The sequence below is a fragment of the Caloenas nicobarica genome, chromosome 2, assembly GCF_036013445.1.
Source record: "Caloenas nicobarica isolate bCalNic1 chromosome 2, bCalNic1.hap1, whole genome shotgun sequence".
Lineage (NCBI taxonomy): Eukaryota > Metazoa > Chordata > Aves > Columbiformes > Columbidae > Caloenas > Caloenas nicobarica.
Genome location: NC_088246.1, coordinates 124,165,248 through 124,191,885, shown reverse-complemented (window position 1 = coordinate 124,191,885; position 26,638 = coordinate 124,165,248). Strand labels below are relative to the sequence as shown.

The 26,638-nt window shown below is 36.3% G+C and overlaps 1 protein-coding gene across 1 annotated transcript in view; it reads right to left on the bottom strand.

The window, feature by feature from the left end:
• The window catches only part of RP1 (RP1 axonemal microtubule associated), a 181,291-nt gene that overhangs the window by 114,206 nt on the left and 40,447 nt on the right, over positions 1-26,638 (bottom strand). Inside the window, 11 exon segments of the mRNA XM_065629346.1 lie at positions 238-401; positions 5,090-5,148; positions 7,233-7,387; positions 9,587-9,738; positions 10,014-10,146; positions 12,336-12,425; positions 14,676-14,878; positions 21,275-21,406; positions 23,082-23,259; positions 24,356-24,568; positions 25,209-25,382. Of these exon segments, the coding sequence (XP_065485418.1) occupies positions 238-401; positions 5,090-5,148; positions 7,233-7,387; positions 9,587-9,738; positions 10,014-10,146; positions 12,336-12,425; positions 14,676-14,878; positions 21,275-21,406; positions 23,082-23,259; positions 24,356-24,568; positions 25,209-25,382 (1,653 nt within the window).

The following is a 26,638-nucleotide window of genomic DNA, read 5'->3' as shown; positions in this document are numbered from 1 at the left end:
TCAAGTAGATGCAGGTTTGAAGCAGATTGTGAGAGGCATGTCTGCTTGATGCAGTTCTGGGTACATTTGTTGATTCAAATCTCACTATCATAAAAGTCAGCCACTCCCTCAGAAATACTTAATGATCCTTACATATTGCTTTGAGTCCACTTTATTACCTCCATTATCCAGTTTTGAGAGAAGCTATTTTGCATATGTTTTGAATTCTCCAGTGTTTATATAACAGTCATACTATACCTTAAATGTGTCTTCACTGTTGGGATTAAACAGCTGGTGTTTCCCAGATCCCAAAATAATAGGACCAGAAGCTTTGTTTTCTCCATAAGCATAAATGAATACTGTTGCTGTTGTGCCAGCTGTTTCAAAATCCCCAGTGACTACAGTAATCTTCCAGTCTCCTTCTGTAAAGTAAAAAACAAAATCAAAATGCTTTTATAAGTGTTACTGATATGTAGCAAGTCACTTGAAAGATGTAAATAAAAGCATAGTTTAGCCCAGGGACTGTAACTACTATACACCTGAAAGGTAATGATGTCGGGAGATGAAGACTGGCTAGATGCCACATGATTTAAACTCATCTTAGGCAAGTTGTGTAACTTTAAAGATTTAGGAAGTTTGCAGCATACTAAAGCTGGAAATATGAGCACAGAGCCTAGTTATCATGGAAAAAGCCCAACCTCCAGAATTTGGATTATCACAACACGTATAACCAAGAAATTGAGCAGGAAAAATATCAAAGCATCTCAATTAAGCACAATTTCCTCTCATTTTATGTTGTTTTGACACATCAAAACCGGCTCTGTTTGCCTAAATGGAGGCATGACATTGAGATTAGCATGAAAAAAAAATATTTTGGAGAGAATTCTGATGCTAGACAAGGACTCTTTAGAAAATCATTTTATATAAAGCTTCCGATACTAAAATGTCATCTCTGCTCCCATACAATACACACAAGTTATTTAAATATTTAAATATCTGAAAGCAGCTTAATATAAATCTTATTTTTAAAAAAGAACAATTCATAATTGGAAAATGCATTTCTACATCTGAAAAGCTGGGATCTTATGCTCTCCACTCCTCTTTTGATTGCAGCTTTTGCCGGTATAAACCAAGTTCCACTTAGTGACTTAAATTCATTCTGTGCAAGGCAAACAACAAATGAAATACCAGCCCACGGCCACCTTATAAATAAATGCCACAGTGTACACTAGAGTTTTATTAATAGAAAGCTGTAATGCCTGGATGAATTAAAGCTGACACAAGTATTTGTCTTTGGCCAGCCCCATTATCCCTCAGTAATTTGCCCCACAAAGACTGAACCAGAGCAGGAACTGTCATCTCTTGTTTTCCAAATTTTTTAGGTCTGGCTGACGTCAGGTTTTGGAAGGTGACAGATTTTTAAATACACATAAATACACAGCTGGGAATTCAGAAAGCAGCAACAGCTTATATAGTCTGATCAATCAAACCTGGCCAGCAGGTCAAGGGAGGTGATTCTCCCCTTCTGCTCTGCTCTGGTAAGATTCCACCTGGAGTACTGCATCCAGCTCTGGGGACCTCAACATAAGATGGACGTGGACCTGTTGGAGCAAGTCCAAAGGAGGGCCATGAAAATTATCAGAAGGATTGGAGCACCTTTCCTGTGAAGAAAGGCTGTTGTTCAGCCTGGAGAAGAGAAGCTTCCAGAGAGACCTTGTTGCAGCCTTCCAATATGTAAAAGGGGCTTATAAGAAAGACAGACTTTTTAGCAAGGAGGTCTGTAGTGACAGAACAAAGGGAAATGGTTTTAAACTGAAGGAGAATTAGAGAGGACATAAGGAAGAACTGTTTTACGATAAGGGTGGTAAGACACAACAAAAAATTGCCCAGAGAAACTGTGGATGCTCCATCACTGGAAGTGTTCAAGGTCAGCATGCATGGGGCTTTGAGCAACCTGATTTAGTGAAAGAAGTCTCTGTGCATGATGCGGCAGTGGATTAGATGATCTTTAAATATCTCTTCCAACACAAACCATTCTATGAGTCTGTAAAGGAAGTGAACCCTCCAATTTCCACTAAAAATTGTCAGACTTCAGTTTGTAACAAAATCTTTTGTGTCTTTGAAAATTTGCATCCTCACAATTTTCTCTATAGACCCACTTTCTTGATAAAAGCACCACGGCACTAGAATACAAAAGAATCAACATCAATTAGAAGGGTGAAAAGCTAAATACACTGAAGGTGGAAACAAAGACCATAAGGCAAGGGCACCCTCCCCCATAGAAGAGTTCATTCAGCAAAAAAGTCAGTCTCTTCTGTTTGCAAACAATATAATATTAATTCCTTAGAGATAAAGTTCCTTTGGACCATTTGGCTAGAAAATAAGGACAATTCAATTTAGAAGTGCTTAAGAAGAATGGTGCAGACAAAGGTTGAAGGATGAACCCACTACTCCTGAAAATTCCGACTCATTCAGAAACCAATATTCATGTCAAATCAGGCAAAATATATTTTCCTTTGGAGTTATTCATTGTCTGATTTATTGTACCTCAAATGTTTTTGATGCTTTTTTCTATTATCCGCTCCAAGTCTCTCTTTTGTTAAGCAATGAGGTTTCAAAACAATGTGATTGGTACTCTTGAGTCTCTATATTCTAGCTCAGCTCCTGTCTCCAAAGGATAAGTCTGGTATCTGTAAACTATTTCGCACACAAGTAGAATTGTCAACATAAAAAAGAGGAGTCAAACTTCCCTAAAACACAATTAAAAGAGTTTTGGTTTACACTGCTCAATATTGACTTTGAGGGTTTTTTTTTCCTCTGGAAGAAGACAGGACTTGGTGCTTGAAGGACAATGTGGGTACAGGAGAAGAATCTTAAATTTCTAATTTCAGAAATCCTCATGGCTTTTCTGCGTGCTTCCAAATAGAAACTGGAAACAGTAAGTATTACAAACACATAATTCTTATTCTCTTTGGCATGAAAATCTTGGTTTTGTTCTGATGAGGTAGAATGCAGATAGTTCCTTAATGACCGAAGAGGAATTCACACTGAGGAGAAAAGAATGCAGAAAAATGTGTGATGAAGTGGCTTTCATTTAGCATACATGGAGGAAAGGAGAAACCTGACACCAAGTACGTCCCTGGTGACATCAGAAAGTCATACCTTACCACAGATGACTTTCTAGAAAATAGCTTGTGGGGTTTTTATGTGTGTTTGGTTTTTTGTTTGGTTTGGTTTTTTGTTTTTGTTTTTTTTCTTTTCTAGAATATTAGACACAATACAATACCATAGAAAGTTCTACTGCCCAGAAAAAAAAAAAAATTGTTTTACCAAAAAAAAAAGTAGATCCAGAATGAAAATTATATAAGTTCAGATGAAAAAAGTAAGTGAACAGAATCTTAGATCAACCACTCAACCAGTAGTTGGAGCAGTCCCTATAGGTGTGGGATACAGAACTTGAAGTCTCTGTCCCACTGTTCCATATTTCAGCAAGTGCCATAAGCAAGAAGCTATTTGGTGCATACAGTTTTGGCTACCTAACTCTGACTGAGACTTCTGCAACAAATCCATTTCCATGAAACAGGTCTGTTTTGACAAAGGGTAGTTTGTCTGTCATTAACAAAGCTGAGTAGCTCTTCTGGACAGCAAGAGACATTTCTCTCACAGGATCAGGATCAAAGTGTTGTGAACAGAATGTTCACTGCAAGTCCAAGCTGATCTCCACTGAAGATAAGTCAGTTGAATACACACTTAGTTTACCTCAGCTTTTCGTCATCTTTTGTTAGGTTTATAGGGCAATTTTTATCTGCTGCAACTTTAACATAAAACCAGACAAGCACGGCTTAAATGACACAGCATAGAGATCCAGCTGTGGGTGCAGAAAGAACTGAGCAGATTGATTTGAACTGTGTGAAGGGGGACCTGAAGGTGCAGGCTTTATGGAAGCAAGATGTGCAGAACAGCTAAGGCACAAAGAGTGATGAGCAGTGAGAAAATGAATGCCTTCTGAAAAAGGCATAGAAAGGAAAAAGGGCAAAGATACTTGTGATTCAAAATAAAGTTTAGAATAGAATGGGATTTGAATATAATTTGTAAAATAACTGGATACAAACTTCGTCATTAACAGCTTGCCATAGGGACACTATTTAAGACAAGGTATTTGGGTCATCATGGACATCTTGATTGATATAATAAATTATTAATAAGCATTTTCAAACTTTTCCCCCACAGCTTCTAAATTATTGTTCAAACTGCAGCGTGAAGCACTTCTCACAGCTGAGAAAATATTACGTGTTATGAAGAAATGTAATGTAATCTGTGCTGGTCGCAAGGACAGAAAAGTCAAGCTCAACAAATATGAATTCACAGGTAAAACAGAAAATGAAAAATTAATAATGAGAACAAAACTATATATAGACCATGAGAAAGAATCATGGTTTAAAATGTTAATTAAAAATATGAAATTAAGATAGGTGAACAATAAATACTAGAAAAATATTAATTTTCAAGCAAACAGAGAAAAGTAACATTGTGGATTGACAGAATGACAGAATAAAAAGAAAGCATAAATAAAGTGATTTATTTTTTAAATTAAAATGTGAAGTTCAGTGCTTACTAAAATATTCAAATAATGTGCTGCAATTAATGTTTTAAAATAAATACAAACAGCAATAAATGTGTAAAGCAATTAGTTCTGAAACAGAAACAGTCTCCATTAAAAAGAGAAGACTAGAGCAGCACTTACCATTTGCTTCTTCTTGCATGTTAAGCTGTTGATTTATTTGAAATTCAGGGCGGGGGGCGGGGGTGAAAGGAGGGGAAGGCAGTTGACATTAAAGAAAAGACTTAAAAGAAGAGATGAAAAAAATATTCTGTGATTCTAGCCAATACCAGAAAACTTCCCTTCTCATTCGTTCCCTCATTAATTTCTCACTATCACCTATACCCATTATACAATGCAAACACGAAATGTATTCTCCCAGAAATATAACGAAGGAAACTGCAAAATGGTTAACTCTGATATTTAAAGTGCAAATTCAACCCAGATTTCTTCAGAGAAAAAGATTACAGCTTACTGATCTTACTTCCATAAAGTTACAATAAACTTTACCTTGAGGGTACAGCTCCATTTCTGAATGAATTACACCTTGTGACATAAAAGGAAGCCACCTAAGAATAACAAAGTAAATAACAAAGCAGGTAGGAATCATTTTTTTTTCCTCCACCATATTACCATATAACCAACTGATCCATATCTTATTTTCGTACTGAATATGTGTAACAACAAAGGGTCTCTATTTCTAAAATTTTAGTATTTGATTTGGTACACATTAAAGTAGAAATTATTTGACCCAACAAAGAATTTTATTTGTGCAAATGTAAGAGCCGTGTAAGTGTAAAGTATTCCTGTGTCAGATTAAGAGACCCATATAGCATGAGTGTACTTATTCGTACAGCTAATCAGAAGACTATGACAGAACGTGGTTTTTCAGTAATATGGATTGAGTGCTAAGTATAATTTGTATGCATCTATTGCAGTATTTCTTAAAATCAAAGTTCAGTGTTAAAAACACAGGTGGAACTAAATATTGCCCTTCCTTATTCCTCCTACAAATTAAGGACAGATAGATGACTCTGAAAAAGTGCAAATGAAGGCAAACATTGGTTAGGTTTTTTAGTCATGTTATTCTAGGCTAAAGATAATTTTGAAACCTTTTCATTCAGAACATGGATTACCAACACTTTTAGTTTTCTCCTGCTTGGCAAAAAATCAGATGGTTTTCTACCAAAAAAAAAAAAAAATTCAAGCAGCTTCTGGGCTGTTGGTTTTTATTTACTTGTTCCACCCTCATGGACCCTCCATGAATTATCTAAATCATTCAGTCTTCTATGAAGCTTGTTGGGAATCCAGTATAAGCTGGGAAGGATGAACCCAGAGCAGTTTTTGAAGGTTCTCTAGTTTTTGTCTTGAAAACATTAACAGGCCAATTCATATAAGAACTGACCCCTAAGAAATACATTTTGTCTGTCTAGACAACTACTTAATTATATCCCTTCTGCTAAAACTTGACCACTCAGGTGTCTTCTGCAATCCTAAATGCTAAAAAGTGTCAGTCTGTAATGAACAAATACTGTATAATTGAAATCCAGTGAGACCTGCTGGATGTTCAGAAACTATCAGGTTTTTAAGTCGGATGAAACGCTGATGTTTCCTTGGCTAAGGAAAAAATACAGCATTTTGTTCATAGCCCAGATCATAAAATATCAATGTAGAATAAATCTGTGAGGCTGAAGATGAATAAATTAGAGAGATTTCTGAAGGACAAAAACTTCTTCCCTCCTTGAATAGAGCATAGTGTTTCAGCTTCACATTTTGGCCAACATGGAAGCTACCCTGACCCCCACCACTCACCTATATGAATCCTTTTTCAATGGCAGTTTTTTATTGTAGAAAACTTACGAACAAAAGTAAAACACTGTCTGTTTCTTCTTGACAGTGTCTGTCACTGAATGATTTTTGCTGATCAACATCTGGTGCTAATTATCACAGAGTCAATATAGCAAAGTGCCCTGACTTGTATTGTCCCTAAGCCGTGTTACCCACAGAGATGATTTTTCATGACTGAGCTTTTCACATGACCACTTTGTTTCTCTACACTTCCTTCATTTCACTTGAAAGATACACATACCCATGAGACAGACTGCAAAACTGGAAACTCCAAATGTGGGATTACCATAATATTTTTTCCAAACATGCAAAATGCAATACTAAAAAATTAGCTTTTAAGATGCTAGCTTAATAACTTACATGAAACAACCACAAAATAATTTTGACTTCTGGGCATCACGTTTGTCTCTCTAGCAATCATGTTTTTCATGAAGAGACTGAATGCTACTTCTGGATGTCAAATCTGTTGTCTTTCCCATTTAAAAATACACTTTAACTTAGAATCTTTTTGTGTGCTTTATATTTCCTTCTTGAATAGGTCAGTCACACTTATAGCAGTAATCTTTTTATGATGAGGCTGCACTGCACAATCTAGTAACATAGCCACAATATAAACATTTAACCTTTGATATGGGCCATACAGCTCATTAACTCGAGCAATCTGCTCCAGACCAACCAATTTTTAAAATTTTTTGAAACGCAAAAGCATCCAAATTTTTCCTTTCCTGGAAAATACATATTTAGCACATTAATTGGCATAATACTCCTAGTGATATATATGTAAGAATATTCTTGTAAAAGCTACCTTCCACAATTGAAAACATATTCTGAGCTGGTCTCAGCTTCTCTGACAATGACTTTATCACAGTACCAATACTGGGACTTGGCATTAGCCTCACAGCGCAACAGCACCTTCTGCAGTTCTCCCAGAGACACAGTTTCCACTTCAAAAGCCTTGACCTAGAAGACAGAGACATCACTCCACGATTTGCCACCACTAAGTCTGAAAGTTTAAAGTATTTCAAAAGCCTAATTAACTCTCTCAATGTACAAAGATTCCCATTTCTTTTAACAACAGCTGGGCTGTACTAAGGTGGTTGGATCTGAAAAGTTAAATGTCTCTTGATTATGTACCAGAGTAAATGCAAAAACACAACTGCAGTAATAATCCCAAATAAATTGTTTTTTCAGCCATCATCCAAAATGCTGCATGCAATCCTTCACTATTGTTTCAATACCTCACTATTTACAATTATTCTTCTTGAGGTAAGAGCCAGTTAAAGCTATTACTGCCTTTTTTGATATTTATTTAAAATACAAACTTTCTCATATTTTTCTCTATTTGGTCTCATCTCTATTTACATTTTATTCTGCTGGAAGAAACTGAAATCTGGCATGCCACTTGGCCCTTGTTATTCATCTCGGCTTGTGCTTACAGCTGGCAAAGATTGTTTTCATAGGAGCATGAAGCTGATCAGGTGAAATGTTCAGGTTGGCAATTTTCTGTCACAGTAAAAAAGCATATAACTTTCTCTAAATGTAACGGTCCAGATCACACTTCTCAGTAAAAGAAACGCAAAGGAAAGAACTGCACTGGAAAATTCTTATCTGTAAAGTTCTCAGTCCTTGGCAAATAGCAGAACTGAGCCTGCTTGTGCAACTTTACTTCTCCCTTGTGTACATGTAATATATGATCACAAGCTATTCTCTCTGAAGGATCCCTGCTTCAAATTGTGCACAGACAGGACTGCAGCCTTTTAATGCTGCTTTTTATCTTCATTATTTTTATGACTCTATGCATTATTTACTGCAGCCACACAAAGAGTTCAGTGAAGCAGAATTGATTTCCCCAGTGATTTCACTTCTGCACTTTTTCAATAGTACCCCAGTTTTCTGCAAATGCTGAAATCTATTTTTCAAAAGGTTGTCTGTATATTCGTTTTACCTATACAGTTAAAGCACAGAGATTATCATCAAAAGCTGTTGAAGATGCAAAGTAGTTTAGGTGCTCAGCCAAGAAACAGAGGGGTTAATTTATTGGCATATTTAACATTTCAAAGAGCTTAATATGTCCAGAGAAGAATTGTCTTTGAATGAACTGCAGCTACAGCTATGGTTGCTCAGAAAAGTTAACCTGGTTAGGCAGCAAAACAGACACATACAAAAAGTGGTCACTCAAAGAAGCTTTACTTTAATTGATTTGCCTGATATCACATAGAATATCTGTGGCAGGGATAAAATCAAGCTGTTCAAGTCAGCACTCAACTGCTTCTGTCATAAAACTATAAATCCCAGGCCCTGCTCTGCCACTGTCTCGTTCACCCATTTCCATGACAAAGTGCACTTTGAACCACCTCCCTTAGCCCCTGTATAAATAATACACTCAATTTACCATCAATCTGGCTAGAATAATCCCCCCAGAAAATTCCACTTAAATCCTGAATTTCAGTTGGAATAGTACTTCATGTCTAATACAGGAGTAATGGTATTGTATTTTAAGACAGTATAGATATATCTGATTGCTTATAGGTTATTGTTATGCTTCATATTTCAGATACTGCTCTTTATTTTCTAATTACATGTTCCACTAACAGCTTGATACCATTTGTTAGGCATACAAGTGTTAATTCTCAATAGCTCACAAAGGGAGAAAAAAGCTTAATAGAAGATCATAAGAAGGCTAAGATTAGATCTAGTAGTTCCTGAAATTCAACTGCAGAAAATCAGGACAAGGTACTTATGGAGGAGACAGGAGGTAACTGAAAGAAAAGTACTTTAAATCTAAATATTAATCACAATACTATACCATTACCCATTAAAAGAAATACATAACAAACAGTCCTACTAAGATCTGAAATAATGGAAAAATTTTTGTGCATGTATTTGGAGCCAGCTGTAACTCCTTATACCTCAACAGAATAGGTTTTAAATTCATAGGCAGCTTTTCTCATCATCCTGGGGGATGTTCTTCAAATCATTTTACTCGTCTGTGTTTTCACTCATTCTATTCATTCCTGGATCAGTAGAAAATTATTTTCCTTAGTTCTTAAAAATATTTTGCTAAACCTCTGTGATTTTTTTCTATCAGGAACTTCTTAAGACCAGTAAAAGTGATTTAGTTTTATTTATATGGCTAAGCAAATTGTTTTTCAGACTTACCGTTCCTCTCTGAAATGTCTCTGGTGTACCACATTTATGCAGAAGTCTTAGACCAGAATCTCCTTTTTTTCCATAGATACACAGAAAAACTGCAGAATCTGTATCAGCTTGTTCCAAGTCACCAGTGTAGACATAAACATGGTATAAAACAACTTCCAAAAATAATCAAAAGAAAATACAAGTTATATATAATCACAATTCATTTTACTCACTATTCTAGCTTAATGGAAGAAATGCCATCAAGTTTGATTTGCAACTAATTGGCTGGAATATATTCTCCAGAAGTCAGTAAAACTATATGTATTTAAGATTGCTAAGGTCACATTTATGAATGTACAGGAAATGGAATATAATTCAGCTGACATTACTACTGAAAACCAGGTAACCAGTATACACGTAAAGGTGCTACTGTGAAGCACACACATACTTGGATAGATTGGTTTTCCAGCTTCCACTACTGGAAGTTCACAGACGAAGTCTCTACCATCACAATTCCTTGACAGCCATGTGTTTGCTGGAAAATTCAGTGTTTTCTTGCTCTTTAGATGTTGCAGTGTCACCTAGGAATGAAGAAATTTCAACTATGATTCAGGACTCTGTTCACTTTCCAGTGCTTCACTTCTCAATAGCAAAACATATTTTTGTATAGCTTTTCTTCTCTCTCAGAAAACAATAACATGATCAGCAAATATCGCATGCAAAATTGTGGTGTGAAAACATTTTTATTTTGGCCACTACTTTGCAACTTGACTCCTCACTAGAGATTTTTTTCACACCAGTGGTATTGCAGCTGAAACTGCCAGCCTCTCTTCTTTGAATATGTCTTGAACTTTAAAATTATCTTATTCTTGGAAGAAACAAATCTGTAATTGAAATTTCTGAAATCTGTCAGTGAATCACCTCTATGTAACACTGTCTGGAGTACTGAAGACCGACAACTTCCTGGTAAGTGAGGTTAGATGAGACTGAGCTTTTGGAAGATGTGGAAAGAGTGACACATTTTTATATTTAAATGAAAACAAGATGAAACTCATCTATATCCTTCTGAACTTTGGCAAGGAGAGGATACGTTGAAATATTACATCAATTTGTATTATATTGGGCTCTTCTACAGCAGAACAAAAGGCAATCTGGATAACAGCACCCTCTATTTCTCTGAAGATAGTTAGAATTAAAATTCTCAAGTTATTTGCCACTGTACTGTATGATATCTGTCTTACTTGCTTCCTATACCTAAAGCAGTCTTTCATCTCTCTTATGGGAGCATTTTTTCCTAGTCTTGAACTATAGCAATGCTTACTGCAATTTTTTTCCATAGGCCTTCACTAGCAAAAGGAAATCAACACCAAACAATTGTCTTTCTGCGGTCATGTTTTGAATGTGTGTATAGCATGCCTGAGTCTTGCAAACAAAATTATGAAAATAAGTATTCACATTCAAATTCTAACCCTTCAGAAATGAGGACAATATATTCCTTTATCTCACTTTTCCAATAAACTATTATTTTAAGTAAAATGAACATTTACTTTAACACCAAAACATGTATTTATTCTAACAAGAAATACTTTTGCAGCAGTGATTCTGAAATGCAAATATTTATTGGCAGAGCTCCCCCTGCTGATTCATAACAATTGCAAATATTAACTGCTTTGTCAGAAAAATACAGCTTTTGACCTGATTTATTTCTTTCTGTGAAAAGAAATCACAAGGTTGCCCTATGAAATTTGAACCATAATGATGAAGAAATATTCTGTAACTACCAGGTGGATAGTAAGATTCTTGCAACCATTTGAGCAGCTGAAACATTTATACTTACATTCAGTTTTGGTATGGTTACTGTTAAGGCCTTTGAGTTAATGTCGAAATGTGTTATTACCATGTAATTCTGGTTGTCTAAATAAGGCTTTTTAAGATGAATTAAAGGCCAAAGGATAAGCTTGTGTATTTTACAGATTCAAAATAAGAAACAGAACACGAATGCTTCTGTGCAATACTGAAATACACCTTATATGGGGGTCAGTGTTAGCATGAATTTAATCTGGTGAGCATCCTTAAATATGAAAAAAATTGAGTTAAACCAGAAAGAGAAAAGAATAATTCACCAAACTGAAAAAAAACCCAGCAGTTTCTTTTTTCCTGAAAATGATCATAATTGTGAGCTATAGAATCATAGAACCATGGAATCATTTTGGTTGGAAGAGACCCTCAGGATTATCAAGTCTAACCATAACCTAACTCTAGCACTAGACCATGTCCCTAAGAACCTCGTCTAAATGTATTTTAAACACCTCCAGGGATGGTGACTCCACCACTTCCCTGGGCAGCCTGTGTTTGAATCAATTAGAACAAGCCTACTCTTAAGCAAACTTTGTTCATTCTTCACATGTAGTTATCATGGAATAATTTTTACTCCATCATTTTCATTTTTTCACAGCTGGAATTTATAGCTAGAATCTCCCTAACACACTGAAGAGTACAGGTGAGCTTTCAGAAAGCAAAAGTTGGTAGAACCCATCAATACACTAAAATTGGTATGTACAAACTACATGAATTTAGAATACTTGCAAAATAATGCTACATATTTCCAGCTCTCAGGAGATGGACTGTGTCAGTGCTTATGTCTAAAGCAATAACAACATATCACAATCAGCATTTTGTGATTCATGAAGCTAGGGCTACATGAAAAGATAGGGGTTTTGTTCATATAAAAATTGATAAAGCAGGAAAAAGTCACCATAATAAATCTCACCTTTTGTAAGTTCCACTCTAATTTTTCATTGAGTAATCCATTGAGTTCGATTCTTATCTTGTAGATATTCCCAATGTGTTTTATTTTAACCTGAATAAAGCCAGACCAACACAACATATAACACATGCAAAGATACATATAACGTACACTTTAAACTTGTGTGGTAGTGGCTGCATGCTGATTAATTAAGGCCATGACTTGCAAACTTTTCCATCAGCTTAAGAAAATAGCTTTGTTCTGTGAAGCCAGATTCTGATATTCTTGCTTATGCTGCATAATAACTCTCTCTATAAGTTGTCTTATTAGAGGTAACCTGGAGACTTTTGAATTAAAGCAGTAGTAAATAAGGGTGTATATACAGCTTGACTGAAAAAAAACCAACTGTTGTCATTTCCTGCATATCACAAATATACTAACCCACTTGTCAAGTAATATGATATACTGTCTTCTAATTCACACACCTGGTGTTCACTGAACATACAGTGCTGTCATGGTGCCTGTTTATTCTAATGAAGCCCTTTTTAGCCTTTTGGTTTTTAAAAAATCAATTATTAATTTAATAATATTAATTATTAATTCAAAACATAAATGTACTGAATTTTTACTGAACTTTGTCAGAATACAAAGAGTTACTTCTGCCTAAAACAAGGAGAGGTCTTCTAGAAAAACGCTCTGGTATCCTTCTTGATTTTTCTTGTGCACAGTCTTAGAAAGGATTAAACAGGCAATGACCACTCACATAGGTAAAGCAAGAGAGGGAAGGCCACATATGAATGGTTTTCATTTTCATTTCATTCAAGATAGTTCTACTTGAATTTCTAATAGTTGGGCATACTCCTGATAAAATGAAAGGTTAAAGAGAACTGATTCCAAGTTATCTGATTATTATAGGCTTTCTGAAGCTGACTTCTTTCTAGAGCTCCTGGCCAGAGCTATGATTAAGTTGATTACTTTAAAAAATAAAATCTGGTATATTCTGCTCTAGAACATATCAGTGAAAACAAAACAAGCTCAAAGGTGCAAACGGTAAAAAGATGTAATGTTTTCAAGTCTTACATTCCTACCCTCATTTGAAGACTTATCCCACTAAACAAGTACAGAATAAAGTTTAAAGGGAAAAAAAAAAAAAAGAAGAAAGGGGTCTTAGTCATAGTCTTTCTTTGTGGATTTATCTGCTGTGGACTAAAGAGTGAAAAGCACTTCGGTGACATTTGCTGTTTCATGCCTGAAAGCAATAGTGTCAGCGTGATATAAAGAATCACAGTAGTAGCCCCAGGTGCTGAAAGATTCTGCTCTCTCACAAGATCAATATCCACAGTGCACAGCCATAATGGGCAATATCTATTTTAGACAAAAAAAAATTTGGTCCATCTCTTAAGAATGTATGGATTAACATTGCAAAGCTGCCATTACCCAATGTTACTTATAAATTATTCACTAATTAGGAGAACAGGATTCCCTGTGGAATATAGCCTACGTGCTTAGAAAATGGACATTAGAGTTGGTTATCTTCCTGCCTATGCCCTTTTCATAGTGAGTATTATTATTAATATTATTGACAGTAACAATCTTGGTTTGTGCCAAGATTGTATTAGAAGAGTTGATAAGTGCAGAAAAAAATGTGCACAAAATGTGAAAAACATAACTACTACTTCAGTTATCTGAAGACAGGGTTGTGTTACATGTGTCTCAGACTGAAAAAATTAAGCAAAACAGAAGCTTTAGCCCCTTTGGTAATTTCCTCTCAGACTACCCAGATGTAATTGCCTTGTTACAATAGAGGTGGGGTTGTTCTTAAATAATAGCAGAACTCTGTTTTCGTGACATGATAACATGCAGGTTTTATTGGGTTTTTAGTAACTCCATAGGTAAATTTTCTGGAACTTCAGCTATTTATAATATGGCAGCTGAAAAAAAGGGTTTTCTTCCGTAACTGAACCAGTTCCACAGTATAGATTTTATAGGATGCTCTGAAAAATGTATGCATGAAGATTTCATTACTAAAGATCCCTAAATGATATACATGTCTTAGATCAGGCATGGTTTGTTTAGGAGTGCATAGTTTCTAAAGCTAATTTCAAATAAATTACCTTAAAGAAATCAATTTACTCCTGCAGTTGTCCCATTTGGGCTACTGTATGAGGGAGAGGGGGTTAAAAGAAAGAGTATTTCCTCTGTTGCTAACTATAGGCACCAAGCTGATTTAATGCAGAATTCATAGAGATTAGAGATTTATTGTATGCTGTAAACATGGGAGAAAAACATTTTTTTCTTTTCACAAGACAGAATAATCTTTGGAAAGGTACACATTAAATTATGTTTTTAGCCTTCATTAGCCACCTGAAATTCGTTCTCCTGCCTAGGAAGAAACAGCTGCTTTCTGTTGTCCTTGCCGAGAGTTATTGGTCCAGCTACTCCTTTGTCTCCATATATCCAGAGAATGACATTTGCTTCAGTTCCTGCATTTCCTGTCAGCATTAACACTTTCCATTCATCATCTGGAGGAAGGGGACACTTGCCACCTTGGGGATTTCTCATTTCTTCTGTGAAATACAGAACATTAGTGGGAGATGAAAATCGACATGAAACTGCCAGTCGCTGTTGTAACTTCAGCACATAAGGAGACCATAACAGAGAGGGGACTGTATTTTTTCACAGCAAGCGAGAGTCAGAAAATATTGATTTATGTTTCTTGTCTAGACCAAAATGTACAGATTAGTTGAGCTATAAGAGTCAACTGGAAAAAAACAAATATCTTCCACACGCACTATCATCATGTTATTCTTTATACATATTCTGGTGCAGAGTAAGGATGCTATGATGCAGAACTATGTCCATTAAATCGACGCTTCTGGTTCCTTAACCTGACATTTAGAAATGAGTATAATTACTTGTAAATATTCCTCTAATGCCTTGTGTTCGGACATCATTAGTAGAATCACGTGTCTGACAATAGAGACAATTTTCATTTCAAATGAAAAAAATCATTCAGGAAATTAACTTTATTCAAGTTAAATATTAATTAAATACTGTAAAATACTCAAAAAGGAGCACAATGTATCCTTGTCCAACCATACTTACATATACAGTGCCAGCATTTGGGCTAAGGCAGGTTCTGCGTGAAAGAGACGACCACAGCACAGTACCACTTTATTAATAAATTTCACAGCTTTAATGGCTGAGCAAATACAATTTCGGAAAATATACATTTCACTTCAGAATAGCACCTAGTGATCTTTCATCTACCCTAAACAGAAATATATATATAGATATATATGCAAAGATGTCAAATGGCACCTCTGCACATGAGATATGAAAAAATAAACTCTCTTGGGATGAAGGAATTTAGTTGTGAGTATTCCAATCAAAGTGGAGTTTACAAACATCAGATGTCTGTAACACTACTTCTCTAATAATGGGACCACTGACCATGAAATCCTCTACAAAACAGGGAGTCCTTGCCCTGAGAATTTATAATTTGTTCTTATACAAGAGGCAAATATGAACCCTAAATCTGAAAAGATGAACCAACACATTGCCTATACACCGTGTCCTGCAGGGGCTCTCAAGCTGCTCTTCATGAGGCCTTTTCATGTGACTGCAAAGAGACTTTTAATATGCTAACCATAATGAATATAATCTGTGCTGCAGATTAATTTTCATTTGTATCCCCCAGCTCATTCTCCATCCATTAAGTAGTTTTCTATGGACCAAGCTTTTGGAGGCCAGAGACTCCAAGTACATAATGGAATTCACTTACAATTTTGCAGAATTCATAAATAGCCACTGATACAGATTTGTTGAAGAATTCCCAATGCATCACCATGTATGTTCCTGCTGCACTACATACTTTGCTATCAGACACCTTTGCTTTTTTATTTACTTGATTAAAATACTGTACTGAGTTTCTCTGGGATGGAGTTTTCCCTTCACTTATTAAACTGTCTTTATTGCAAAGGAAAAAAAAAAAAATCAAGTGACGCAAAAGCAATCACTCACCACAAGCAGAATGATGCCTGAGGAACGGAAAAACTCCCCTCTAGCTTTATTGCTGAGCATGACAGTCTATGGTATGGAGTATCTCTTTGGTCAGTTAGGGTCAGCTGTCGAGCTGCGTCCCCTCCCAACCTCTTGCCTACTTGCTGGGAGTGCAGAGTGAGAAACAGAGATGGACACAGTGCTGTGCAAGGAACAGCTGAAACATTGGTGCGTTGTCAACACTGCTTTGGTCACCAGGCTAAAACACAGCACCAGACAGACAGCTATGAAGGAAATTAAGTTTGTCCTAGCCAAGTCCAGTACAAATACTAAACAAGATAAAGCAATACCTATGACAGAAGTTTGAAAAATTTATCTGATTGTGCTTTGTTGCTAGCATTAACATACGAATTTGAAGGCAAAGTGAAAAGCAGTTTTGAATCTGGGAGACTTGCTTTTTAATCAACATTTATGAGGAACCCATTCCACATCCTGCTGAAACATCACTGAAGCAAATTCAATAAGTGAAGAAGGATCGATTCAATACTGAGACAAGGTCCTGATCTTCCCTTTAAGTTTCCTTAAATGTCACATTATTAATTTTTTTTTTTTTCTTAAAAGTTATACTCAAAAGGATTTATATAGTTGCTTGGATCATCAAGTTGTCTTATAGGTTAAATTAATGTGGTAACTAAAGCACTGAACCTGAATTATAATCCACTAGCATTAAGCTCCTATCTGAAGTGAAATAATTGCACAAGGAATTGCAAAGGAATTAGGATACAGTAGAAAGTTATATCATAATTAAGGACTAATATCTGGAATCAAGGGAAATGTCAGTCCTGACAAAGACTGTAACATTTGGTTAATCAATTTTTAAGAAATTTGGAACTGTAGTAGTATGACTTCTACACCAGTGTTTCTAACGGCAGTGGTATGCCTTCTCAATGGTTATAGTAATTTAGGAATAGGCAATAGTGTCATAATAGTTGCTTGTTTTATTGTATACTTCATCATGACTGAGAGCAAGTTATTCTGAAAGAAAAAAGAAAAGCCACACACTAAAAATAAAGCAAAAGCCACACATTTTATGTTTATCTGAATAAAAAGTTAACGACACTTGTCTTTCCGTGGCTGAAATAAGACAACTATAGTAAAGTAGTTGCTTTGGTATAATAAATATTTTTGAGACCTTGACTGTGTAACTTTCTGTAACTGTAGTTACCTAGCTTCTCACCCGTGATTCTGAAAGCTAGAGTTCCTTTCAGCTATCTAAAACCACATCTTTCTTAGAGCAAAGAGATGAAAATTTTAATGAAATGCAGAGGTATTCAAGAAACAGAAGGAATCCAGGCTGCTCTGTATGCTTAGCACAAGAATTGTGTACTCAGGCTATTGCTACCCAAAGCAGTTACTGCAACCTCCACCTATTACCTCTTGAAAACAATTATAACGTACAAACAATTCACAGGCTTAGAACGCTTTTTGCCTCACAATTCACTGGCTCTTCTTGCAAATGGAAATGAGTGGCATTAATTTGTTACAGGCTAAAAATATTCCAGTCTGAAAAGAGGTTTTGATAGTTACTCTGCATTAGTCATGAGAGTTTGCACTTCATGACACCATACTGTAAATCTGTTGTGACAAAAATTCATTTTGATACGCCTGCACGAGAGTGGTGAAGTCACAATCCTTCACACATTTTCATAAATGTGACTTTATTTTTTTATTTACTTATCCTAAATCTAAAGCAGAAATAAAATAATCTTGTCCCAGAAGATCACATGATTGAGTGAACCATCAGAAAAACTAATCTCTAGAGCAGAAGCTTGGACGATAAAGTTGATGAATTTTTATTACATCTTTTTGTAAACCAAATGGAAAGCAGATGATATTTTATTTGTATCTTATTTTCTCTTGTAAGTAAAATATATTAAAAATTAATAGTAGCTAACATTATTCCAGACATAGAGAAAAGGAACGTGGAGGGTATAGAAGTAATTTATCAGAGATACAACTTGTTAATACCAAACCACAAAGACGTTCTCAACATCACAGACTGTGTTTGTGTCATGGAAGCTAATGACATCTCTCCCCTTGCTTTCACTGGCACATACAGGCATCTTTTCACCATTGAAATTCAAACATGATTTGAGAAACAGAAGGAGCAAACAAAGACGAAATCCCCAGCAATCACTGGGGAAATCCCATGAGATTCTTGCAACTCACTAGTTGATGCATAATATGACAAAAGTCTATATTTTCAGCAGGGTTCTTGATTTTGGCTTGCTTTTGCAACTGGTAATGGAAGAGTAAAAAAGGCTTTATAAAAAACCCACAGTTTTTGTTTTTAGTTTTTAGTGTCTTCTGTTTCATGTCCTTTATCCCTAGACTTTGTGGTCCTCTAGCCATATATTTATTTTTTTTTTCCGTTCTGTTTTGGGGAGCACATTTTGATCTTTCTTAAGTCTATGATGTGGTGGCTTTTAGCCAACTTGTCTCTAACAGTCACTCTAATTTCTCCATCCTGTGTGTTGTTAAATGGAAGTCGGAACCTGCCATCATCCTTGGTACAGTGGAAGGACTTTCTTGAGGAACAGAGAACTCACACTGTAACAGGAAAAGCCCCAACTGCTGTAGCACAATTTTCCATTTAATTAATCCTAAATCAATTATTATTCATGAAAACAACAACCAAAACACAGCTACTGATTAGCAGACACAGACACAAAAAAGATGGCCTGGTCAGTCTAAGGGTTAATCTGCTCTGAGTTTGGATATTAAGCGTACTGCTGTGTTGTGTACTCAATACAAACATCAGCCTTTTTCTAATGTTAACTCGGAGTGAAAAAAGAAAATGAGTATTTAATGAATATCAGTTTGAAAATTAAGGCTCACCTTTACATATCAAAAGTCAGTTAGCTTTACAATATCTTAAGTGAAAACGTCTTACTAAAAATGAGCATTTTCTTTGAAGGGCAGAGTAACTAACTTTGATATTTCTATTCATTTTGCATAAGTAGAGTCCACATTTCTGAATGTCAGAAATACTTCTTGCAAAGTGCAATACTCTCTGTAACCAATTTCATGGCAGATATTGCTTTTATCAAAGGAACCTTTGTATCCGACTCTAAAATCAACCAGCTTCTTTGAAAACAGGTTTGATGGCTTGTGTACTGTTGCCATGGGTTTCAAAAAGAGCATGTCTCATCAGTTGCTGACAACTCACAAGACTTTGGGAAGGCTTTGTGACACAATGATACAACATAAACTCTGATCAATTAGGAAGAGAAAGTGGGTGTTTTGAGCTAAGAACGGAAACAACTAACCATAATTAATAATAATCCATACCTATGCTTTGAATTTAACCAGGATACTTTGGCTCAACTGAATTCATAGAATCATAGAATCATTTTGGTTGGAAAAGACCTGTGAGCTCATCAAGTCCAACCATTATCCAGCACTGCCAAGTCCACCTCTAAGCCATGTCCCCAAGTGCCACACCTACACGTCTTTTAAAAACCTCCAGGGATGGTGACTCCTGTTCCAATGCCTGACAATCCTTTCTGTGAATTTTTTTTTCCTAATATCCAATCTAAACCTCCCCTGCTGCAACTCGAGGCCATTTCCTCTTGTCCTATCACTTGCTACTTGAGAGAAGAGACCAACACCCTCCATGCTACAACCTCCTTTCAGGTAGTTGTAGAGAGCGATAAGGTCTCCCCTCAGCCTCCTTTTCTCCAGGCTAAACAACCCCAGTGCCCTCAGTTCCCTCCTCGTAAGACTTATGGTCCAGACCCTTCACCAGCTTTGTTGTCCTTCTCTGAACTCTCTCCAGCACCTCAATGCCTTGCAGTGAGGGGCCCAAAACTGAACACAGAATTTGAGGTGGAGCCTCATCAGTGCCAGTACAGGGGGATGATCACTTCCCTAGTCCTGCTGGCCGCACTATTTCTGATAAAAGCCAGGATGCTGCTGGCCTTTTTGGCCACCTGGGCACACTGTTGGCTCATATTCATCCAGCTGTTGACCAGCACCCTCAGGTCCTTTTCTGCTGGGCACCCTTCCAGCCAGGAAATCCTTCTTGATCCTTCACATTATACCCTGTGAACAAGTATCCCATATTTGATGTCTTGTTCACATTGCCAGACTTTTTATGTACACTTTAAAATAGCTGTCTGAGGATCAAACTCAAAACCAAATCAGCAACCCACTCCAGTTGCTACATTAATGCCTTTGGTAACACCTCTAGCTGACTAAGCATGTCTCCCATAGTGGAACTGTTAATATAATCTTGCCTTTAAAGATCACTCAACATAACAGATAATTTTCCACCATGTGAATGTGCCTCAATGTGCTGTGTAGAGCTCAGTAGTTTCCATTGACCTGATCTACTTTTTGTGGCGATGTGACACAATTCAGGCAGTGCAGACAGGTACCTTCAGTAGATTGAAATAAAAAGCAAACATGCTCATCCCCGCTCCACAAGAGATGTATCATTCCCTGTTTTGTTTAGTTCCTTAGTCACACCTTCTTTGGTTACTAGGATGTTGAATATTCCTGTGAATTTTTGGAGTTGGGGAAATCATTATCTGAGATCATTTACGCAACTTCTGTAGTTAAAGAAAGTGCTTCTTTATTCTAGTAAAACGTATCTGTTAAACTGTCATTCCAGAAGCATGACTAGAACATTGTTTATCTATTCCTACCTGCCTCAATATAGGTATAAAGCTATCATGCTAGTTACAAGCTAATTGTTGCCTTATCAATAAACGATATTCCAATGCCCTTTTAAAAAAACAGTAAAAAGAAATACATTTTTTGTTGCAAGTATGCATGGATAAGTCTATAGTCTAGAAAAGCTATTCGTTGTCTTTCCTGATGTCAGTCATTGCAAATGTTCATGGAGGGTAGACATAACACAACACTGTATCACAACTAGTTTGTAAACTGTTGCTTACTTGAGGGTGGAAAAGACGCAAAACTTTTAGATACTGGCTTCTGGGATTTTGCTGGTTGGAGTTGAGATTCTTTGAAGTCTTTCTTCTTTTGATTGGGTGCTGCAGATGTTCGCATGGGCTCTTCCCGGCCAACTAAAACAATGAAATGTGAATTCTGTCACTAGCTACAAATCAGTTGTTTTTTCTTGTTTGGAAGCTTCAAATATGTTCAGTGACAAACACTAGTTCACAGATCTTACAACTGTTGAATGCAATGGACACCAAAATCTTTGTGTATTGCACAGCCACTAGCTATTATTAACTTTTATTGTTAGCAGCATGCCACAAAAACTGGAAAAAATCTGACATACCAACAAAAGTCCATTTACTGCTTCGAAAATCTGACTAGCAATTTAACATTGATGTCTGAATAAAATTACTTGTTAAAATGTAGTTTTTCCCAAGATAAATTTCTCCACCCCGCTGATGTTTCTTTCTGAAGAGTGGGAATGCTGAAATGAAAACTTCTAGAGACTACTTCTGACAATATGAAGTGGCAAACAGACAATCTTGGTCGCTCTCATAGAAAATATCAGCTCCTTTTATCTTACTTTTAGTAACAAGAATTCAGGAGAATCCAAGCCTGTAATGAAGTATCATTTAGCTTTATTTTGATGGCATAGGTAAGCTCTGCTTTGTTGAGAATTTCCATTGAAAATCCTGCTCTTCCAAAAAGTAACAAAGAAAAATACTTTCCTCATTTCTACAAGGACTCAGTGACTGAAATATTCTTGTCACCTTGTAGCAACTACGGACTGAATGGTGGGGATGTCCTTACAGTGACATTCATAATGCTTCTGTATGTCTCAGTCACAAAATATAGAGAGTGATTAATAATAAGACTGGCTGTACATTTTGATATTTTCCCTTTGCTGGTCAAAGCATTCAAGATGACCCTGTTCTGCTTCTGTCTGGCAAAAATCTGACCAAATTCTCAATTTTGACAGTTTAACAGTTTAACATTTTCATGAGATATTTCATTTCTTGACCTCTTTGACTATTTCCACTGGATAAGAATACAAGTACTGTGATTCCACTGTTTTCTGCAGTTATAATCCAAGTCAGCTAGCTATGTTTGTTAATCAATTGTTCATCAAATTAAAAGCTACTTTCTCCTGAAGGAGAAGACACAAGCAGACAGTCCCGTGACAGTGATCCAGAGTTTGCTGAGAGCTAATTTCTGAGTCCTGGTTAGTTGACAGGTCAGGTCTCTAGTGAGGGAGCTCTCTGGCTGCAATAGCTCTCAAACCTGACTATGGGACACAAGAATCACATAATCAGTATACTAGTGGGGGAAGTACGACGTATTTCACACCATTACAAAAGAAACTGAATGCTGCTAAGCAGGCCCTCTCGAAAGTCTACAGTTTTCCCTATAAAATCAGGAAAGACTGGGGTATAGCTGTCAGCAAGGAAACATCTCCCAGGCTTCCATAATCTCTGGCCAGAATGGGGAGTAGATCTAGGAAGTCAACTCCATTTCTGACTCGTCACCTTTTTTGATTCTTATGCTCGGAAAATTATTTGTTCAGTAAAAAAAATATATTTCTTCTGCATCATTTATTGTTATAAAAAGAAAGAAATGAAGAAAAATTAACTAACTACATAGGAGACATTAATTGCAGCCACAATAAACTTTTCACCTTTTAAATTACTGAAGCACAACAAAGAAAATTGTGTCAATCTTGCTTTTACACTTTGGCTTTGAATTTGTCATCAGAAACACTAAACACTAAAGAAATCTATAGAATATTAAGTAAATACATACATTTGATGATCTGTGGGTAGAAAAAAATGTTTTTCTCTCCGGTCTTAATGACTGGCTTAGTCTGACCATCTGGCAGGAGACCAACATATATGCCTTTATTTGGCTCTGATTCTAGACTTACACATCCAGTTTCCAAATTCTTCTCAATTTTGAAGTGACAGTATTCATCACCTGTGCCCTAGGAAATTGAAAAAAGAAATGTGGATTCAACAATTGAACTGATGTAGCTAGGCACGTTGGATGTTTCTTAAGACTTAAATATTAACTTCTAAACACATTTCAGATTAACTTTAGGTTCTTCACAAGGTCCTACATTATTACACACACATATCTTGGCCTTGCTTATTCCTTTGTGAACAGAAAAACGGATCACATAATTTGAGTAAGTGAAAGGTCACATATGAAAGTATTCATATTTTTGTTAGGATTTAGGCAAAGTCTAGGATATATTCAAAGGAGTTTCCCACTTAATCAACTTACATCTTAATTATTCATTAGTGAGTTTTATCATCCATTTATTTAGACTCAGTACCGCTCTAAACCCCTGAACATGTTTGTGCTCTGTCACATTCAAAATAATTATATCAGTTCATATCAGCAAACAGACAGAGGATTAGTAAACATTGAGTCTAATGAGCAAATACTAACGTCTCATTCTCTTTTTTGCTCTCAAATGTAAACGTACAACAGCTAAAATCCTAGCTGGTGGAGAATATTATAGGACTAAAAATCGGAATATTTCAACAATTCTCCAAGCCTAGTTTTATTAATAAATATACAGGCTAGTGGTGAGGCACTTCAGGAATAAACTCTATGTGGTTGCCTGATGAAGTAAAAAATCAGGTTCTTCATTTCAGACAAAGCAGAATGATTTGTAAAAGCTAGGATACCAACATCACTCCAACTTCTTCCAAACTCATACCAGTATAACTGTGATTGTTTAATAAAAATCAAATTAGCCTAACAGAATCTTGACAGACGGTCATCAGCTATCTAGCAACAAATAAATTTTAACTACATCCACATTCTCAACGGTTTAAAAATATAATCAAATCTTTACAATCCAGTGTCAAATAGACATGATAGCTTCTCTTTCTATATTTTTCTGTCTTTCCTTGGGCAAATGAAAAAAAAAGATCCGAAAAATTTTAAATCTCAACAATGTTCAATGTTTTATCCCATTTCTATCCAAACAAGTAAAAAAGTATTCTCTGATATCACTCACAATTTACTCGAACTACCTGCAGAGAGAAAGACAAACAAGATGTGCTTACTGTTCCATTACACTGGTCATCTTTGATCTTCAGATACATTCTTGGGTTTCTCACATTCTCAAACATGCAGACTCCAGAGGCGACTTTATGCACCTTCCAGTAGGATTCCTGCTGCTGCTGACCTGCTCCGCTGCAGCTCCCATCAGGTCTCAGGGACAGAGCCTGGCAGAAACTCGTCTTGAGCAGAATGATGGCACCGTGGTGAAATATACCCTTCAGATCAGAGACAAGAAGTTTTTTGTGAATAGTTTTTCTCCATATTAAGCTTCGACATTTGTATTGTTCATACTGGTTTATTTTAAGCACTTATTAATGCATTTCCGTGTGTAAAATGTAAATTAATAACGCTCAAGTAATTTGAGTAACTCCAGCCTTTGAATACTTGCTGCTTTCTGTGCAGACACTAAACTGGATGGTGCAAATCCTTCCCTACTCCTCAGCTTCCCTGCTTTTTATTGTTCAGCAGTGCAGCACAACACCCAGAGCACAAGCAGAGTGGCAAGCCAAGGAACTTGTTCGCTTTTCAAATTAAGTCATTTCCCATGCAGCTCTTCTGCATGTATCTACTCTCCTACTTTTGGAAGGTTTTCCAAAGAGTCGAGAGATGCATCTTTTCTGTGTAACAGCCCACCCTATTTGCATGTACCAGTTGCAGAGTGGGCATCCCTCCCCACGACAGCAGTAAAGGAGAACGTCTCAAGTGCCACCTACCTCTTAAGCTGTGGTTTAGCTCCACCTGGTGGGAGAGGATCACTCTTCTAGCTTGCAATCCTCGGACATTTGACTAGTTACAATCTGCTCTATAACAGGAAATTTTGGAAGAGCCTTCTTAATTTCCCTCTGCCCGCCTTACCTTGACATGCACAACAAATTCTTTGTAAAGTCCAGCATATCCTGTTGTTTCATCAGCTACTTTGCCTTGAAGATTGAATGTAACAGTGTGACCTGGGTTCCTGGCTGACTCAAGAATGGTGCAACCGTTTGGTTGAAGGTGAACACAGAGCTCACAGCAAGTCTTGTCTTTGCTCTAACAAAGTCAAAATAGGAATAATAAATTGTATGAACTACTACGTATGGCAAAATCCAGAACAGAGAGTGTTGCAATATAGTTTCTGTATTGTTCAATTTTCCACAATATTACCAGTCTATTATGAAAATGTCTTTATCTTTTTCAGATTTCCAGTCCTGACACCAAAGTCCTAAAATTGTGGACTCTGGAATTTCAAAGCACAGAAACAGTTCATCTTAAGGTGAGCTGGATCTGGGGTAACAGGAAAGATACATGGGTGCGTCAATCAGAGAAGTTAGAGTCTCAGCTGACAAAACATGGCAAAGGAGGTTGGAATATGAAATTGATGTAGACAGGAAATGAACCACAGCAGCATTCTGTCACCTCGTTCATTTGCCTCATTTACTTACACTGTTCTCACAGAAAACACTTAAGGAGTCAGAAGTTTTGCATGAAAGAGTACAGCAACACACTATCCATGCTCGTCTGTTCAGGTTTGCAGACTATGTGATCCCATTGTATAAAAGCCACAATATTCAAAACACGTATTTAAATATTTTATCAACTCTATCATCATTTTCATGTTTAAATAAAAGTAGGATTTTAATAATTGTAAAATGCTAATTATCAGCCCAATAATTTAAAAGACTTCTGGCTTACATCGCCTAACGTTTTTTCAGCATTTTTAAGACTGTGAAAACATCAGTATTTCTGGGGAAAATTTTCATTCCAAGACACTACGTTTCGAAGAAAAAGCTTCATACTATAAAAAGCTGTCTATCAGATTCAATATACTTCTAAAAATAAAGGAAATATTGTATGGATTTTAGAAGTGGCTGTGAAACAAGTGAACCAGCGTGTCCCCAAAGTATAATTAAGTATGCATTGTAAAGTCAATTGCTATTTTTGTATTGCCATTTTGGTTTACATTTACCTATCTTCATTCCAAGGATCCCCAAAAGTTTTAAATAACAGCATTTGTCACATTCCCTGGGAAAAGTAATGTCTTGCACAACTAAAAATAAGAAAATTGACATCCATATTTTCTAGAGGTTGCTGAAACTCATAAAGCATATCAGTAGCAAAGCAGAAAAGAGAAAGTTCAAATTTAAGTACCCAGTTAATAACGTCTCTTTATTAAGAAATACTGCAATGTGACAGACTGCAAGAGGTTCACCATACCAGAATTACACTAATGAACATGAACTTGCATGGAAGGAAGTCCTGCAAGGAGGTCTGACAGTTTGCCTGGCAGCCTGATGCCATCCCCATTG